The sequence below is a fragment of the Pleurodeles waltl genome, chromosome 7 (assembly GCF_031143425.1).
Source record: "Pleurodeles waltl isolate 20211129_DDA chromosome 7, aPleWal1.hap1.20221129, whole genome shotgun sequence".
NCBI classification, from domain to species: Eukaryota; Metazoa; Chordata; class Amphibia; order Caudata; family Salamandridae; genus Pleurodeles; species Pleurodeles waltl.
Window position 1 is genome coordinate 365,743,670 of NC_090446.1, and position 19,385 is coordinate 365,763,054.

Consider the following 19,385-nt stretch of genomic DNA (forward strand, 5'->3'; position numbering starts at 1 on the left):
GGACAAAAATAACATATGAACACAAATTCAAATACCAAGGATAACAATTTGGGAGTTACAATTAATAGTATCAACCTACCATTGAATACATAAAACCACTTCAACACAGCCTCTACAAGGTGCATTTATTATACTGTTATGCAGGATGACTCCAATTGCTGAATGCTTCACTAAGACAGAAAAGGATACGTGGAGAGGTCAGGCATAATAATGTAGAGCTCTATCCATGTTAGGCAGAGAAGATCACTGCTTAAGATCAGGGATGTAGAATTCCTATTGCAAGACACACCCTTTTGCTGCCAGTTTCAGAGAAGGAAACTGTCTGCAGTTGAGGTAATGTGTGTGTTCATATGTTAAGGCTGATCGAACTTGTATTTATGGTTCATTTGTGAAAAGCCTTTATTATTAGGGTAAGCGCTGTAAAACGTTTTAAGGTCACATTGCACTACTGACAGTAGTTCCAGTAAAAAAAAAAAAAAAAAAACGTACACACTTGTTTGAAAAGTTTAACAATATGAGGCTAAGTACTACGCTCCCAGAATGCTCTCTTATTAGAGGCAAATGTTTGCAGAAGCTTGTAAGCAAGAGTGATGATTCTTTCTTTCAAAATAAAATGTAAAAAAAAAAGGCAAACGGGAAAAAAACATTTCGCCACAATTTAAGTGCTATTTCTTTGAAGCGTTATTTAGTAAAATGTGATGTATGCTAGTATTTCCAAAAATATTCCAAATGGAAAATCAGTGTAACAATTTCAACAAGATTATGGGAAACATGAAAATAAACAAGCACTGGCAAAGCCACATGATCTGACATTTGTTAGGAGTGTTTTGGTTTTGTCAATGTGTGTCTTGTTTCGACAAGGCTTTTCTAACACTATTTTTGTGTGAGCTGCCAGGCCCTCACCATTGTAAAGAACACTGGCAAAAGACCCCCAGAAAGTTTTTTGGTCTCAAAAAGCACACATTGCCACCAGTGGCAAAACAAAGGTCCCAGAGCCCCTGAGGAGTGGTAGGACCCCTCCAGGTGGCCTCCTCAGCACACCCATGCCCCGTATGAGTCTGAAGGGAGGGCCCCCCTACATGTTCTTTGCAGTGGGGGACCCCTCCAGTTTTGATATGCCTCTGATTGCTACAGTAGTTCCTGGCACTGAACAAAACTACTTTGTGTGCCAATATGCTCCTTGTGGAAGGGCAGAATGCGATCACTCACAGTAAAGCCAACCCACAGACAGATATAGAGAGAAATAGAAGTTTAATAAAAACAAAATGTCTTGGTTCAAGTCAGACCTAAATAGGGACCCTTTTCTTAAATAAAGTCACAGACGTGCAACCATGGTAAAGAATTAGTGGCTTTCATGAATTCACATTTGCTCATGTGAATATCTATTGAGCGTTTACATGTTCACTTTCCCTCTAACCACTTTTTCTCCAACGCTAGAAAAACTTCTACTTCTGCCATTATCAGGAGTAAATGTCCAACCTTTCTCAGTATAAGAAAAGATTGTAGAAGAGCTGGTGAAAATCCTTAAACATGCTAGGTTGCAGATTAAAAGGTATTCCAGCCCTGGAACTACTGCTTACTGCTTCCTCCAGCCCAACTATGTAGAGCTGCGAAAAGGTGGCAAAAAACCGAAATTGCTATAGTAGGGATTGAAATTGCAAGTATTTAAGCCCTACTATAGTAGTAGCCCTGGCATAATCAGAGAGGCTATTAGTAGAGCTCTTACATAATGATTGCTGCCATAATTTGTCACCAAACTACATGGCGCCAAAGGGAAAAGTAGATTTTGTTTACAGGACAAGTAGATTTAAGAAGCGATCTGTCCCATGGACAAGTAGATATTTTATTAAATTCCACACACACCCCTTTAAGATGTATTAACCATTTATGTCATTATTTACTACTTGTAGTATACTGAAATTTGATTTGTCTGCATGTCACAATACAAGTAATTATTCTATGACAAATAAGTACTGGGCACTGTGGAATGGTTAGTCCAAATAATTTATGAGTGCAGTCCAATGAAAAAAAAGAAATTATACAGCACCTGCTGAAATGAGTCCTCAAACAAGGTCTTCCTGGTCACTGAAATCTTTATGTGCTGTGGCATTGCCAGTTGCTGCAAGAAAATGAATAGAATTTCATACAATTATATTTTTACAATGTAGGAACTGGGAAGTAACAATATATTTCCAATGAGTACATATAAAATGTTCTGTGAGCTGCAACTTGCGAACCTGGTGAAGCAACCTTAATCCCTCTCCCATTGTTCATTAGTGCTCATCAATAGGTACATTGGGGTCTAAACATCAAACCAGGATACACCCCATTTTTAATCTACATAAAAGCAATACGAATATAGTAGATATAGTGTGTATCATATAGAAAGAGACTGGACACAGGAGTGCAAATAATAGGTAGTCCCCTGCAACAAACGCTTTGTAAGCTCTCTTTGGAATTCATAAGTTACTACCTTATAAGCAACATAATTTCTTACAAGTAGTCGGGCCACAGAAGGTATCTCTTAAATAAAAGCACAAGAAAAGGTTCTCAACCTCCAGTATCATCAGGTCGACTGGATTCAGACCAAGAACAGAAAGGTATTTATGGTGGCATGCATTACAGAGAATTTACTTGTGGATCACAGGATCTTCAGAAACGGCTGTTGAATTATGATCAGCTCGCACTCAGTGCAGTAACTAAGTGATCCAAAGAAGACACCACTCCCCCCTGGAGTAACATGGGCCAATAACATAGCACCAATGCAGAGGTGAACGCATCATCTGTCAACATAAGCCCTTGTCCGGTTCTTTGGATACATCCAATATTCCTGCAATATTGTGGCATTCAAATGCCCACCACTCTATGACAACAGGCCTGGAACAAGATAATGGAAAAAACTCAGAATTTATTTAGATTATTCAGAGGTTTCTGCAAGATTTGGCACTATGAAGTGAGTCACCTTGTCTACCTGTAGTTGTTAATACAATCAAGTTACATACAGAGAGCCAATCAGGTTTAAGGTCTGGTGCACAGACACTACAGATGTATTCCCAGACCCCAATCAAAGAGAAGCAATAACCAGAGTTGCAGCACAGAAATCCAAACTTCACAACTAGGGGAGTAGGGTCTACATGTTTCCGGATCGGAGGTCAGGAAGAGCCCTTGTATTTCACGTGTGGCTCCAGATGACAGAGATGAAACAGGAGTAAGGTGTATGACTTCCTCCAGTCCAACGCAGACCGTCATTTAGTCAAATGGCAACAAGGAACTGGACATTCTTCAAAATGACTATTCTTGTTTGTTTTAATTATATTATGTACTTGTTTTTTGCTTATCTGATAGTTATCTCTCTCTGAGGCTAGGCTTCCTTGTGTGAATTACTTGAATTTCAGATATAACTTTGTAGAAAAGGTGAAAGAAGAAATCGGCCACCACAATTATGGACAGCTCAGTTATCAACTCTACCCACCTCACCAAAAGATATCTGACTGAGTGGATATGTCAGGTTTCGTACACATTTGACTGAAATGTCAAAAAAAGACCAATTAGCACAATTGCCTGCATCATTCAAACAGACTTCTTCCATAAATGTATTCAATAAACAATACATTTAAATCATATGTTTTTAAAGGGTTTGTAGAAATGTCTTAACTGCAAAACAACACTGCTCATGTCTCACAGCACTGCTTCATCAGGGCTACAAAAATGAAACATGTCAATATTATATATAAAGTTTTTTTTTTTTTTTTATAAAATACTGACATGTTTTATATTTAGAGTCTTAACGTTTCTGTTTCTTTGATTAAAAAAAAATAAAAAAAATATCAGAGATACTAGGATATGACCTGGCCAACCACAGGTGGACTGCATGTTCTCTCAAAATATGTGACAATAAGGTCAAAGTAGTCATACAGCAGCCAAATAATGACATTCTCTTCTGTGGCTCTTCAAGGAACAGTCATCTCTAACAGCATACTAATGTGACATTCTTTCAGTCTTAAAAAACTTTCTTCCACTCTTTCGTCAACTTGTAAGACTAAATGCACCCAAGCTCTCAACTTGCAACTCTTATCCCTGCATGTTTTCATTATGTTATCAATAAAACTAGTTCATGTGAAAGATTTCCCTAGGGACCGATAGCTGCTTTTGACTAATCCATAAAGTGAAAACCATCTGGCTAAGCAGCTCCTGAATACATGAAAGCCTGATCTATTCAACTGGTCCAATATGGAAGCTGAGTGTAGCTAGGATGGCCTCACCAATGGTGAAAGGGCAACATGGTAGAGAATGTGAAGAGCAGGGCTAGTGCTTGTGACAAGGTAAGGACAACGACAGCTGGTTCCTTGGCTTCCTACCAAGAGCAGCAGAGCTCAAGCTCATTCTTTAGTATAAGTACTTGATGGTGGTGCCATAGTCCAATACAGCAAGAGGAAACTGAAGGAGCACTTCCTCAATCAAATTTCGAGCAGGTGTGTAGGAAGCTGGCCTGGTGTGTGGTGGGTACCTATGATACTTACACCTCATACCAGGGCCAGGTACACTGTCTTAGTGAAGTGTAGGCAGTGTCTAGAGGCCAAGCTATCTAGAGGTAGCTGTGGATGAGCAGCCAAGCATAATCTAGGAGACCAGCAAAGCTCATGCAATACCACTATAATCACACAGCAATTACGTACATGAAAGAAAATGCTCAGTTGTACAAAAATAAAGTTACTTTATTTTTGGCACAAATCACCACAAAATACTAGACAGGTAAGGAGGAAGGTAATACACTAAATATATACACTAGTAATCATAAACAGGCATAGAAAAGGTTACAGTGCAAATAGCAATAACCAACAGTGACCCTAGGGGGAGCACCAGCCATATACTAAACAAATTGAATGTAAATAAGGTACCCCCCACCTAGTTAAGTAGAATGTGTAGAGGGGAGCTGGGAGTACTAGAAAACCACAGAGGTAAGTAACAGCACCCCCCAGAGACCAGAAATGCAGGAGTAAAAAGTGGATTTTCTCCAAACCAACCAGAAGGAGGAAAAGACGACACCCAGAGAAGACCGCAAGAAAACCAGTGGTGGATTCCTGAAGAAAGAAGACCTGTGGAGAGAGGGGACCAAGTCCAAGAGTCACAGAGGATTCCAGGAGGAGTAGGAGGTACTACCCACCCAGCTGTGGATGCAAGAGTTGGTTGACGGTACTGAAGAACAGGTCAGCACTGCAGCTCTGGAGCCGGAGAAGAGTTCAAGATGGATGCAGAAGGTGTCCCATAGGAGGTACATACAATGCCAGCACTGTCTTCAGCGTATCATGGGAGCCTATTTTTGGACCCTTTAAGCCTCTCCTGTTATGTCTTACCTAGCGACATAGGGCCGCTTTGAAGGTGTAATGCCAGGCATCTATGAAGTGCTCACACATTACCTATATTCACGGCTCCTCCTTGACAACTTATGTTCCAGGTGGCAAGTCCGCCTCCGAACTGAGAACAAGGAAGAGGATTGGACAGATATCATGACAGCCCTGGACAGGGGAACCCGGGTAGCCCGTCTGAAGTTCTCTCTCTTTAAAACAGTTCACGACTGGTACTGGACCCTGGCGAAATTGTGCAGAATGGGTCACCTGCCTCATGCGAACTGCTGGCGCTGCGTGGGGAGACAATGTGATCTGATCCACATCCTTTGTGACTGTCCCTTGATCCTGCCCTTGTGGGAGGCAGTGGGAACTAACCTTGGTAACTCGATTGCTCTTAGGCACCCAATCTCCCCTTCACATTATGGGGGATCTTCCCGACCTGTGCAGACTGCAAAAATACCTCCTGCACACTGCTTTAGAGACAGCCGAGATATGCATCCTCTGCTACTGGAGATCTCCTACTCCACCTACCCCAGATGAGTTGCTAGTGGCGATGATCCAGACGGCAGTCCATGAACATGTCATCTATAACCTACAAGACCAGTTCGCCCTGTTCACTCTGGTGTGGGCGCCCTTCCTCCCCGGAGATCCATCGAATATCCCGGCACATCCACTTTAGTACTGACTGATGCTGTCAATATTAAGAATGCCCTAAACACTACCCCAAGGTCCCTCCCCCACATACCTCCCCCCCCCGCCCCCCTCTCTTCATGACCCATCTTTTGAACAGTAATATTATAGGACTTTCCTGCAACATCTGTTTCCTATCCCCCGCCCCCACTCTCTTCTCTTCCCCCCCCCCTCAAACAACGCTTGGTGCTGGGTGCACTGCCACACCCCCTCTTCCCCTCCCCTCCCCTCCACCCCCCTCCTTGCTTATCCTTTACCATCCTCCTATCTTGCGCTGATCCTCTTCACCTTTCCCTACACTATTCTGTTATACTCTGTTGTAAATGAATCTACTTTATCCAACCTACTTACCTCCTACCTCTCATTAATTTCTCATGCCCTCTTCCATCATGCGATACACCGTGATCGCCATGAGGCCTGGAAGGATATAAGGCGAATCAGTGTCACCCCCCCCCCCCCTAACCCCCCTTTGGCCATTGGCATTAGGACTACCTCAGAGACCAGAGCAAATCTGTAAATAATCAATGGCCCCTAAAATGAGCCAGGATACTCTCTTCTTTGTGCGTCCAAAGTTATGTTCCAACACCCAGCCCCTTCTTCCTGGAGTACTCCTCCCTTCTGTCCTCCTCCCCTCCCTTTCCTTCTTCTCTTTTCTATTTTCAGGATTTCTAGACGAAGAATACCTTTGCAAATGTTTAATCCACCTTTCTTTGTAAAATGTAGAGGTACAATGTGTCCTGTATAGTTATTATTCTTTAATTTGAAAAAATTGCAACACAAAAAAAAAAAAAAGAAAAGAAAAAGAAACTAAGAGGCGCCAGTTCAGTGATCACAACCCCCTCATGTTTGGGCTAGATTGGGACGTTGGGGTTGCTGTCAGGCAAAGTGCGAGATGTGGAGACCAGGAGCTATGCCCTAAAAATCAGAGCTGGCAAATAAAATGGAATAAAATTATACCAGAGAATTGTATTAGTAATGTTTTTAACCTTCGTGAACCCATCATTAATATTTGCTTTGGCATGGATCAAATCAGGAGGTCTTAACCATTCTAACGAATCAGTGGGCATTTTGCTAAAGAGCTTAGTAAGCCTATGGGAAAGAGGACTATTAAGGGAGGCAGATGGTTCGATCAAATGTGCTCACTAGCTCCCCAGGAACTGAGTGCATTGAGTCAGGCCAGGGATAGGAATGCGATCTCAAAGAGGAGGAAAATATATAATCAAAGTTTGCTTTAGAGGAAATTAGAGATAAAAAAAAAGGCTAGGACGATCTCCAGCAAGTTAGCATACCGAATGACAGTGCAAATTTTGGGAGGTGATTAACAGGCCTTTTTTCAAGGAATCAAGGAACGATGTTATGGATTGTATTATTGTCCCGGATATTTGGGTTTTCCCCACTATCAAAGTATGGTTTGTCAATTGTGTGGCAGAGATGCAGTGAGTGGGCCAGGGTAGACAGTGCGAGGGATACACCCTTGGTTTAAGCGAGGAGGAGATATTTGATGCAATCATAACTATGCCCAATGGCAAGGCATCAGGTCTTAATGGGGTGCCCGCTGATTTGTTTAAATCTGAGCAACATGTTTGGGCAAACATTTTAATCCATGATGGAAATGCTGTGTGCAAGAGAAGCATCCAGCAGTCCTGGTCCAAAGCTATTATTGTCCCCATATTTAAAAAGCGGTTAAGATCAGACATAAAATGTTATCAACCCATTTCCATCACTGACACAACTATTAAGGTCAATCGGGAAAGCCATTCTATCTAGGTTAATGGTGTAGTCTGAGCAAAATAGTGCGATTTCCAGACTCAAATATGAATTCAGACCTGGTAAAGCTACTTTGGACCAATGTTTGAATTTGCAATTGATCATAGGAAAATATATAGTGGCAAAGAAGGGCTAAATGCACATGGCATTCATGGATCTCACCTCCGCGTTTGACTGTGTAAACAGAGCAAAACTGTGGAGGATATTGATTGACCTTAGAGTGGATCAAAACATCTTGTACTTCTTATGTGATTTAAATCTAGATCTTGCTGCCTCGATACAATATGATCAGGAAGGGCACTTGTCAGTCTGTGAGCCTTCACAGGGGGACGGGCAAGGCTGCATCCTGGCCCCTTTTTTATTCATTCTATATATATCAACAGACTGGGCCCCATCTTATGTGCAGCCTCTAAAGATATCTCAAGGGTTGGTTCACAATCAGTTCCCGCCCTTATTTATGCAGATGATGCGGTACTAATTTCTAGAAACCCCATAGGCCAACAGTTGATGGGCTCATTCGTGCCCTTTAGGAGTGCTCGCGATTTAAGTACCAACTACCTTAAATCACAAACTATGGCTGTTGGTAGTACTGAATCTCAGAGAAAATGTTTGGGGGGGGCCAAAGAATTTGGCAAGGGTTCTGACCGTCCTGTATTTGGGAGTCCTTTTTGATGTGAGAAATTACTGGGGTCCGCAAATGAAAGTAAAAAGGATTGCTTTTTGCAAGGGCTGCAGTTGTGACGCTTGATTTTGCTAAAAGGCTGGGTTCTAAACCGATGCAGGCACTGATCAAGGTGTATCAGGGAAAATGGATCCCAATCGCCAGCTTTGGCACTGACATTTTGGGTTTTGAAACTATGAGGGTAATTCAGACAGTGGAAAACACAGTTTTAAGAAAATTGCTGGCAGTTCCAATCAGTTCCCACATTTATTAATCATGAAGAACTTGACCTGAGGTATTTTGCGATCAACTAGCACCTTTGCTCAGGTGGAACAGGGTATGGTGTAATCTAGTGTTAGAGCTCAACCGGGCAATCATTAGGGACTGCCTGATTCTAGACAGGATGTTATCCATCCCCTGGATTAAATATAATAAGGATGTTACGGGTAAAATGAGTTGCCCTGAACCATTTGCGAACCCTAGGCTATTACAAAGTGGGTCTTGACTTGGGCAAAGAGGCATTTTGCCCATGTGATGAGCTCGGAAAGGGAGGCACATAAACTTGCTAAACCTACAGTCCTATCATATTTTACTCTAAAGACTGGTCCATGGGTGGAGCCCATTTGACCATTGTTCCATAGTCCTAAAACCGATCCCTGCTGGCGAGATTTAGATTCAGTCTTCTACACTGGTCACTTGCGGTCCCTCAGGGTAAATGTAAGGTGGAAGAAAGAGGTCCCTATTCATGTGATGATTTCTCCTCACAAGACACTAGGCACTTTATTTTCGTTTGTTATCACGACAGAGCATTACGGCGCAAGTGCATTTACATATGTTAACTAGCCTGTTTGTCTGTTTTAGTGTAGCAAGCTTTTTGACAGGGGCTCATAGAATTAGGAAGAGCTTGCTCAGATGATGATCTTGCTATGTGCTGTGGCTGTGGATTTCGCATCTGTTTTTATATACTTTTAAAAAAAAAAATTGTATTGTATCCATTCTTAAATTGGGATTACATCATTTTTGTGTGCATCAATTGTGTGCTTTCATCACTTTAAGTAGTCAAATAAAGCTTTTTGACTGACTGAAATCTTTAAAGAAGGCTTCCTTATAACTTTTGGCCAAAGTGTTTTCTTTTCCAGTATGCGGTCCTTTACGGTACGCATATTCTGCTAAGAGCCTTCACTTTGATGTTACTTCATTGTCAATAGCACTATATGATGGGGGAATATTTCTGGTGGCACATTCCTCACCCACAGTCTCCTCAACAATCTAGGAGTCTGTAGGTTGTAAAGGTAGGTTTTATCTGACACAGGATTCCCAGCAAATTACATTTCTCTTTCAACCTCATTTGAAAAATGGTCAGAAAGGTGCAAGGATGGTCAAAATATTTACTTCTGTTTATCTATTTGAAAACAGACATTTGGTGTCAATGCTGTGGTGCTCCAAAACATTTCTTTTATTAGTACAAATTCATGGAGATTTAAACTCTTTTGCAACTTGTTCATAAACACCTTTGTTTCCGGTGGTTGCAACCTCAAGACAGAAGCATTTGGACAAGCTTTATTTGCTGCAACTACTGTTATCAATTTGATTACTTTTCTTCCTTATATTCCATTCAATCAGTAAGCACTGTTGTTCAACAAGACCCATCCTTTGTTAACATTTCTATGGATATGTAGGGACGAGCATTTACCAAATCTAGAATTGAAGTCTTTTTGATACAGTTCTGGGTCTGCTGCTATCTTGCCACTTCTAACATCTACCTTCTACTACAGTATTGTTACTTGGTTTCATGTTACATGAACTCTAGCTCTTTATTCCAGACAAAACTCAATCTAACCTGTATACAAACTCAAGTAAATCATCTTCAATTGTGAATGAACATCTTCTCAGTCTTTAACTTCACGGGAAAACTAACATACAAGTTACTTACCTTTGGTAACACTATATCTGGTAGAGACATGTTCTAGTTGCAGATTCCTTCCCTTCGAATTTCCCCCAGGTGTCCGACTGGATCGAGACATTTTTCTTCAAGCAGTAATTCCTGCGGTCAACTCTGCAGGCGTCATGGTCACCGAGATGTTGAGGTCGTATATAGGCACCACTCCATGTCAGTTTCTTTTCACAAATTTCCACGCCAGTAGCGTGGAGCCATAACGAAAACAGAGAATGGTGCACCAAACTAGGGCCCTTAAAGGGAAGTTCCTGTCCCTAGAAATCAGTTAGCTGTGTGGGGAGGGTGGGCATTTTGGTAAGGAATCTGCAACTGGAATGTGTCTCTACCAGATATACCGATACCGAAGGTAACTTGTACATCTCAGAGACTTCTAGTTGCAGATTCCTTACCTCAGAATAGATACCCGAGTAATACAATCCCCGGTGGTGGGCTGCGAACCAAGATCACACCAAAAAGTCCTGTAGGACTGAACAGCCAAAGTAGCTGTCTCTGAGGACCTGACTGTCCAGGCAGTAATGCTTGGTGAACGTAGGTAAAGATGCCCATGTTGTCACCTGGCAGATATCCAGGACTGGAACTCCACGTGCTAACGCTGTAGTGACAGCAGTTGCTCTGCTTGAAAAAGCACACAAACCCTGGAGGAGGTTCGCTGTACTCTGGAGGTGGGAAATGACTTTCGGGGGCGTGTCCCCCTTCAACAGTTTGTCGTCGAGGTAGGGGAAGACTGAAACCCCTAATCTCCACAGATGAGCTGCGACCACTACCTTCACTTTCATGAACACCCGAGGGGGGCTGGTAAGGCCAAAGGAGAGCACGGTGAACTGAAAGTGCTCATGACCTACCATGAATCATAGGTAACATCTGTGGGCCGGCAGGACGGGGATGTGGAAATAGGCGTCCTACAAGTCCACCGCTACCATGCAGTCTCCAGGGTCCAGGGCAGAAAGGACCTGAGCTAGGGTTAACATTTTTAACCCTTTTCTTGGGGAAGAGATTGAGGGACCTGAGGTCTGGGATAGGTCAAAGGCCCTTTTCCTTTTTGGGCACCAGGAAGTAGTGGTAATAGCAACCACGACCTACTTCTGGCACACTTGGAGAGGAGAGTCTTGACCTCCTCGCGGCGAAGTGTCAAATGTTCCTCTGATAGATGATCGTATAATGGTGGCATCGCCGGAGGAGAAGTCTCGAAGGGGAGGGAGTAGCCCCATCGAACAATTTGCAACACCCACCTGTCTGTGGTAAAGGATTCCCAGTGGGGCAGGTGATGGCAAATCCTGCCACCAACTGGTCCCGGATGTTCCGACGGACTAGGAAGGTTTGGAGGCAGAGAAGAAGGTGGAGGTGGACTGGCTCCCTGATACACGAGCTCGTGGGATCCCGAGGCGACACAGGCAGTATAGCATGCGCTGGTCGGTGGCCAGGTTGAAAGGAACGCTGTTGGGTGCCCCTTCCGTAGCCACGAAAGGGACGATAGGGGGACTGTTGGGGGCGAGAAGCAGCTGCGATGCCAAGGGACCAAGCCGTAGCCAGGGAGTCATTAAAGCACTCGAGCACTGAGTTCGACTTGTCTCCGAAGAGACGGGTGGCATCAAAGGACATGTCCTTCAAGGATTGCTGGACATCCCCAGAGAATCAAGATGTCCTCAACCAGGCAAGGCCACCGTTGATGCTACCGATCTGCCCAGTGAATCGGTCGTATCCAGTCCACAACTAATCATGAACTTCGCTGCATCTCTCCTGTCCGTAACAGCTTGAGAGAGAATGGTCCTGACCTCCTCCGGAACTCGAGGCAGCATTTGCCTGACCGTATCCCAAAGAGTATGGGAATAACGGCCCAAAAGGCATGCAGTGTTCATGGACCGGAGCACTAAATTGGTGGAAGAAAACATCTTCTTCCCAAAGTTATCCAGTCTTTTTGATTCCCTGTCGGGGAGAGCGGTCGGGAACGTGCCAGAGGATGACGAAGCCTAGATGACAAGACTCAGGCATAGGGTCAGGAATTTTGGGTCTGTCGGCGCAGGCCAATGGCGGCAGGCAACCGTCCTATTCACAGGAGACCCTGTGCTCAGTCTAGACCAGGTACTCAGAAGGAAGTCCGTAAGTGCTTCATTGAAGCGAAGTAGGGGTTCCGAGTTGGAGGCCCCAGAATGAAGCACCTCAGTCAGGAGGTTAGTCCTGACCTCCACAGAAGGAAGATCGAGGTCCAAAACCTCTGCAACCCTTCCCACCAACATTGAGAATGACGCTCCCTCCTCTGTAGCCACAGTAGAGGGAGACAGCATGCCACCATCAGGGGAGGTGTCCAACCAGCTGTCGTCACCCAAACCCTGAACACATTCCATGTCAGGGTCAAGCTGGTATTCTAAAGGGCCCAGAGTCCCCTCTATACTATCCCCTTACCCATATCCATAGCAATAGGGGTCAGGATCAACCATAGGCCCAGGAGAGCCCATGGAAAACGGAATTGGCATCGACCTACTCCGTTTCAGCTCCGGGTCATCGGGAATTAGTATAGGATCAATGTTGATTGTGGGCCCAATCGTCATCGGGAGCATCGACATTTGACCCAATGCCGGGGAAGGTTGCGTTGGCATGACTGGAGTCAGGACGGCTCCGGAAGCGGAACCGGAGGTGCCCTCTGGGGTCTTGGCCAAAGCTGTCGACTTGGATCCAGAGGGGAATCTCTCTGATTCCCCTGGGTCCGAAGGCACAGAGGGAGGGTCGGTCTTCCCAAATATGAGGTGCATGGCCTCAAAATTCCTTAAGTTGGGCAGGAGTGGCACGGGGTCCCAGAAATTCAGGGAGGTGTGGAGCGGACCCAGATGGAGGCTCCGAAGATGGAGACCTAGAGTGTCGAGACTCTTCCCGCGTCGTGCAAGCAACAGGGTGGAGTCGAAGAACGTCTGGTCTTCTTCGACTTCTTCTTACCCGAATGACTTGGACGATGAAGAGTGGAGATGACACTGCGACCAGTCTCAGGATCTTCCTCTCAAACAAGACCAGGAAAAACACGGAGTCGGGTGCTGGGCCACAATGAGCTTTAGGGACCACTCCCTCAAAGCCTTCAGGTTCATGGCCCGACATTCTGAGCACGACTTTGGATCGTGGTCGCGCTCTAGACATCAGAGACACATGAGGGGCAGGTCTGTCACTGACATCATTCGGTGACTGAAGTCGCAGGGCTTGAATCCGATCTTAGGGGACATCCCTAGACACATCCAAAACTCGTCAAAAATTAAATCGAGAAAAAAGTGTCACAGTTAGTCAAAAAATGACTGGGGTAGCTCTTCTCCAGATATGTGCGTAGGCTGGTACGGAAAGAAAAGAACTTATGTCAGCGTACTGGGGTGGTGACTATATATGACCGCAACGTCATCACGGTGACCACGACACCAATGACACCTGTGGAGCTGACCAACGCGTCTAATGGGGCGCAGAGGTACTGCTCGAAGAATAATCTCTGGATCCAGTCTGCACCCTGAGGGAAATTCTAGGGTAAGAAATATGCAACTAAACGTCTTTATCACATAGTGCAAAATTCTCTTCTTTCAGAATAAGAAAGCGAGGCATGCTCTGTGTCTGACATAAACCCCATGTTGGAAATCTCCTTGCCCTATTTAAAGCAACTTTTCTCAAGCAACGGCAGGTTCAGACAGGGCTTAAATACAGATATTTTGAAGTATGAATTACCCTTGATGGGGGTTACCCCTAAAGTTTCTTGAGACGCTATATTTGCAACATCAGTAGTGGATACTAAATTCAAGGTTAATGTAGGAGACTGGCCTGATGTGTAGTGGGAACCTAAGGTACTTTCACCTTATACCAGATCCAGTTATCCCTTATTAGTGAAATGTAGGCAGTGTTCTAGCAGCTTAGGCGGTCTAGAGGTAGCTGTAGCAGAGCAGCTTAGGCTGAAGTAGGAGACATGCAAAGCTCCTGCAATACCGCTATAGTTACACAGTACTTATACACAATAAAAGACAATACTCTGTGTTACCAAAAATAAAGGTACTTTATTTTAGTGACAAGGACAAAAATATCTTCGAGGCAATACTTCTTCTGGAGGTAAGTATTATACACAATATATATACACTAGAGACCAAAATCAGGTAAGTAAATAGTCATAGAATAGTGCAAATAGTAGAAAATACAATAGAACGCAATAGGCCTGGGGCAACACAAACCATATACTAAGAAAGTGGAATGCGAATCACAAATTCCCCCTAGGCAAATGTGGTGTCTAGAGGGGCGCTGGGAGTGTAAGAAAACACCAAAGGTAAGTAAAATACCCCATCCCGGAGCCCAGGAAAGTAGGAGTAAAGTACTGCAAGTTTCCTCAGAACACACTACAAGTTGTGATAAGACTTATTGCAAGAACCAAGCAAGACTGCAAGCAACAAATGGTGGATTCCTGGACCTGAAGACCGGTGAAGAGAGAAGACCAAGTCCAGAAGTCACAGAAGATTCTAGGAAGGGAGGGGCCCCTGCCAACCTAGAGGATGGTGCAAAAGAGGATTCTCCGGTTAGAAGAAGTCTGCAGAAGAGCAGCAAAGAAGATGGCTGCGGGTTCCTGTGTGGTGCAGGGGATGTCCCATGTCGAGATGTTGGATGCAGGCAGTTTGCGTCACTGGGTTCATCCAACAAGCCTTGGTTCAAGCAAGGTCACGATTTGCGTCAAAATGGCGCTGCCCGTACCCAGTAGGGACCTGGGGGCCTCAACTCGGACTTAGGAGGCAGAGGGGGCTCCCAGCACTGGAGAAAGCCCACAGAAAACCAGGCAGCACCCACAGGAGTCTCAAGACACGGGGACAAAGAAGGTGCAAATTGCGGTTTGTGCGGCACAACAAAAAGGTCCCACGCAGCCGGAGAACAACTCAGCGAGTTGTGCGTTGCAGGATTGAATGCCGGGGACCTGGGCCACACCGTGCACAAAGGATTCTTGCAAAAAGTGCACAGAGGTCCCAGGAGCTAGAGATGACGCGGTAAACAGGGGTACTGTCACAAACCAGGAAGGCAAGCTCTTACCTCCGCAAATTTGGAGAGTTACACCTTAGGACAGTCTGGGTCGAAGAAGTCCACCACCTGTGTTCCAGGAAGCACGCTTGTCACCAGGAGAGGAGTCCCAGAAAACCGGTTGTCGTCTTGGAAGGTGCCTGCTGGAGAAGGGAAGTGTCTCCGTCACTCCACGGGAGATTCCTTTGGTTCTTGTGGTCCAGGATGAAGGCAGGGAGTCCTCAGAGAGTGCACACCTTGGAAACTGTTGCAGTTGCTGGATGGAGGTGAAGTTGCAGGGTCACAGTAGCCTTTTTGGATACTTTGTTGCAGTTACAGCAGTTCCTGGAGCAGTCTGCGGTTGATCCGATGGTCAGAAGCTGAAGCTGAGTTGGCAGAGGGTTCCTGGAGTAAACTTGCAAGCTGAATCTGAAGAGGAACCCACAAGAGAGACCCTAAATAGCCCTGAGAGGGGGATTGGAGACCAACCCAGATATGCACCTATCAGGAGGGGTCTCTGACATCACCTGCTGGAAACGGCCACTCAGAGCCTTCCGAAGTGTCCCCACACCTTGGAAAACAAGATGGCTAACTCCAGGGGCACACTGGAGGAGCTCTGGGCACCACCCCTGGGGTGGTGATGGACAGGGGAGTGGTCACTCTTCTTCCCTTTGTCCAGTTTCGTGCCAGAGAAGGGACTGGGGGTCCCTGAACCGGTGTAGACTGGCTCATGCAGAGGCTTTGGGAGGCTACCACTCCCAAAACCTGTAACACCTATTTCCAAAGGGAGAGGGTGTAACACCCCTCTTCCAAAGGAAATGCATTGTTCTGCCTTCCCGGGGCTGAGCTGCTCAGACCTCAGGATGGCGGAACACAGTCTGAGGTGGCAGCAGCTGTAGCTGCAGTGCAAGCCTCAGAGAGCTGGTTTGGAAGTACTGGGGGTCTATGGTGGAGCCCCCAGGATGCATGGGACTGCCCCCCCCCATACCAGATTTGGAATGGGGGAACAATTCCATGATCTTAGACACCTTACATGTCCATATTAGGAGTTACCATTTTGAAGCTACATATAGGTATTGACCTATATACCTAGTAGTTCACACGTGTAATGGTATCACCGCACTCACGAAGTCCGGGGAATTGGCCCTGGACAGCGTGGGGCACCTTTCCTAGTGCAAGAGTGCCCTCACACTTAGTAACTTTGCACCTAGCCTTCGGTAAATGAAGGTTAGACATATAGGTGACTTATTAGTTACTTGAATTCAGTGAAAATGGCTGTGAAATAGTGTTGGCACTAATTCACGCAGGCTGCAGTGGCAGTCCTGAAGAAGGGTTTGTCTGAGCTCCTTATCGGTAGTAAAAGAAATGCTGCAGCCCATAAGGATCTCCTGGAAGCCCAATTCCCTGGATACCCAGGTACCATATACTAGGGACTTATAAGGGGGGTCCATCCAGTGAGCCAATAAGAATTGGAATATGGAGTCACTAAACTGTAGTGCCAAATTGGGTAAGTAGAGAGAGAATAAGCACTGGAGTTCTGATTAGCAGAACTTCAGTGACACAGTTAAGCTTACTGACAACACACATAGGCCACTAACTATGAGTACTGGGGTCCTGGCTAGCAGGATCCCAGTGAGACAGTAAAAACACACTGACAAACACTCACAAACAGGCCAAAAATGGGGGTAACCATGCTAGGAAGAGGCTACTTTCTCACAGTTTATAGGCCTTCTTTCATAAAGGAATCTGCTTCTTGCTTGCCTTCAGGTAAAATCATTGAAGAGGTGTTCATCGGTCCCACAAACTGGATGAATTTATTTTGCACTAAAAACATTAGATGTACAAAAGATTAGACTAGTTTAGTGACAATCCCTTATTCGTATGGAAAATGCAGGGTGGTCGGTCTGTCTCACAGAGAAACCCATGTCCTAGTTAGTCAAATTGCGGACTCTTACAGAGACAAGACTGAATCTTATGTTTGTATAGACTGAAAACCAAATTTAAAATGGTGGGTTCAGAAGGATACAAAATAGAACATCTGAAGCAGAAATACCAAACCATTCCTTTTTGACAGCTAAGCATAACCAGTCTTCACAAGAACCTATTTGCCTTGGTCTCATCAACACACAACATTTAAAAGGATTTAGCATTGCCTTTACTGTCTTCGGTTGCTATTTCAGTGATATCTTGGAAAGCAAAATTGTGTTCAGTGGACAGACAAACAAGGCAGAAGTCTTTCAGCAAAAATCATGGAGTCTTTCGATAAAGGATATCTATGCTTAACCTTCAGAAAAATAGAGTAATTTCTTAGTGGGGAGGACACATTTACAGATTTATGCAGAGCTGTTGCAACATCACTTTCGGCGTCATGTAAGAGGAGCAATGAATCTCAGCAGCAGCCTTCTTCCCCCTATACTTTCACCTACGTGCATAACAGAAGACAAGTCAGCAACACTATAATACATCAAAGTCCAGCCTAAGCAGTAGCACTACCATCTAAAAGAAAAGAAATGCACATTGTTTGTGACCGTTTGAAAACACATTTAATATTAATCAAGAGTCAAATTTGAAAAGCATCTGCTCAGTGATCGATAAAAGGTAAAAAAACGAATGAAACATGCAGTGGCAAAGCCAATGCGCGCATTTTGTAAGCATTCAATGGCATAAGTCTGACTTTTTGTTAAAGGAGGGGTTTTGGTAATAGCTGGATGTGTTAATAATAATTATTGTACAAAGAAAATACCATGACAAAACAACCCTTTGTGCTACAACAATATGGAGGTTGGAGAGCGATCTTTGTTGAATAGATTGCAGTAGTAGAGTATGGCTGTACCTTCCAACGGGAATGTTATGAAAAGGAGTCGGGCAATCAACTCTGCTTTGTAAGTGATGAAGTTAAAGGGCATAAACAACAAAATATATATATATATATATATATATATATATATATATATATATATATATATATATATGAAAGAAAAGATGTCCTGATCTGCGTGTTACGGCGCACTCAATTCTCCGGTGGTGCTGGTTTGAGGCAGGACAACCATATTTTCAAAAAACAAGATTCTCTTTCTGTTTTAGCAAGAGAAAACCGCACCTGTGAACAAGGTCTGGTGAGACCGAAACGCGTCAGGGGATTCCTGTTTGTTTGTTTATGATCTCACTAATGTATTAAAAGTTAAGGTATTTTTGGCACAACGACAGAGTGCGGTTTTCTCTTGCTAAAACAGAAAGAGATATATATATATAGATATATATATATATATATATATAGAGAGAGAGAGAGAGACCTTTGTCAATGGGCTAGCATTTTTAGGGCATCTTTAAGAAATTGTATGTGGGCACATATCTTTACTTTGTCAGCAAAAACAACTTAAATAAAACAGGCTATCATTGCAGCAAAGAAGATCAAACTAACATGCAAGGCTGACAAATGACTAGAGTGTGGTCAATACAAAAATAATGCACTTCCTAAACAAAACAAAAAAGAACAATTTTAATGTCATCAAATAAATATATATATCTAAGAACACAGCACTGACTTTGAATTGCAAGCTACACCTTATGCTGATTCTATGTTCTAGCAAAAGATCTACTTGAGCCAAAACCCAATGAAAATTCAGAAGGGAAAACATAATTCATAAATTGGTATGGATGAGAAAGACAGCCCATCCAAATAACAGCAAACCATGAACTAGCTATGAAAATCAATGGCTGACAGGGGTTGAACCGAAGACTACTCTCTCTGTACTAATTCTTAGATGCACTTTTTTAATGTATTGGTAACATGAGGTCTCCTGCACAGCAATAACTGTAGCAAGACCTACAAAAATTTAGGGTACAGGAATCACTTCCTGTATTTAGGTAAGTACCCATGTGTTCATTTAAGTTTCACCGGTCTAGAAAGACACTCAACAATCCTGCCTATCTAAATCTAAATTTAAAGGGAAGGACGGTTGGGGGCTAG

The 19,385-nt window shown here is 44.1% G+C and overlaps 1 protein-coding gene across 3 annotated transcripts in view; it reads right to left on the reverse strand.

Annotated features, from left to right (window-relative positions):
- ITCH (itchy E3 ubiquitin protein ligase) overlaps positions 1-19,385 on the reverse strand; it is a 779,961-nt gene that overhangs the window by 239,516 nt on the left and 521,060 nt on the right. For all 3 annotated transcript variants that reach the window (XM_069243816.1, XM_069243814.1, XM_069243815.1), the window contains one exon: positions 2,048-2,119. In XM_069243816.1, coding sequence (XP_069099917.1) covers positions 2,048-2,119 — 72 coding nt within the window. The remainder of the gene's footprint in view (positions 1-2,047; positions 2,120-19,385) is intronic.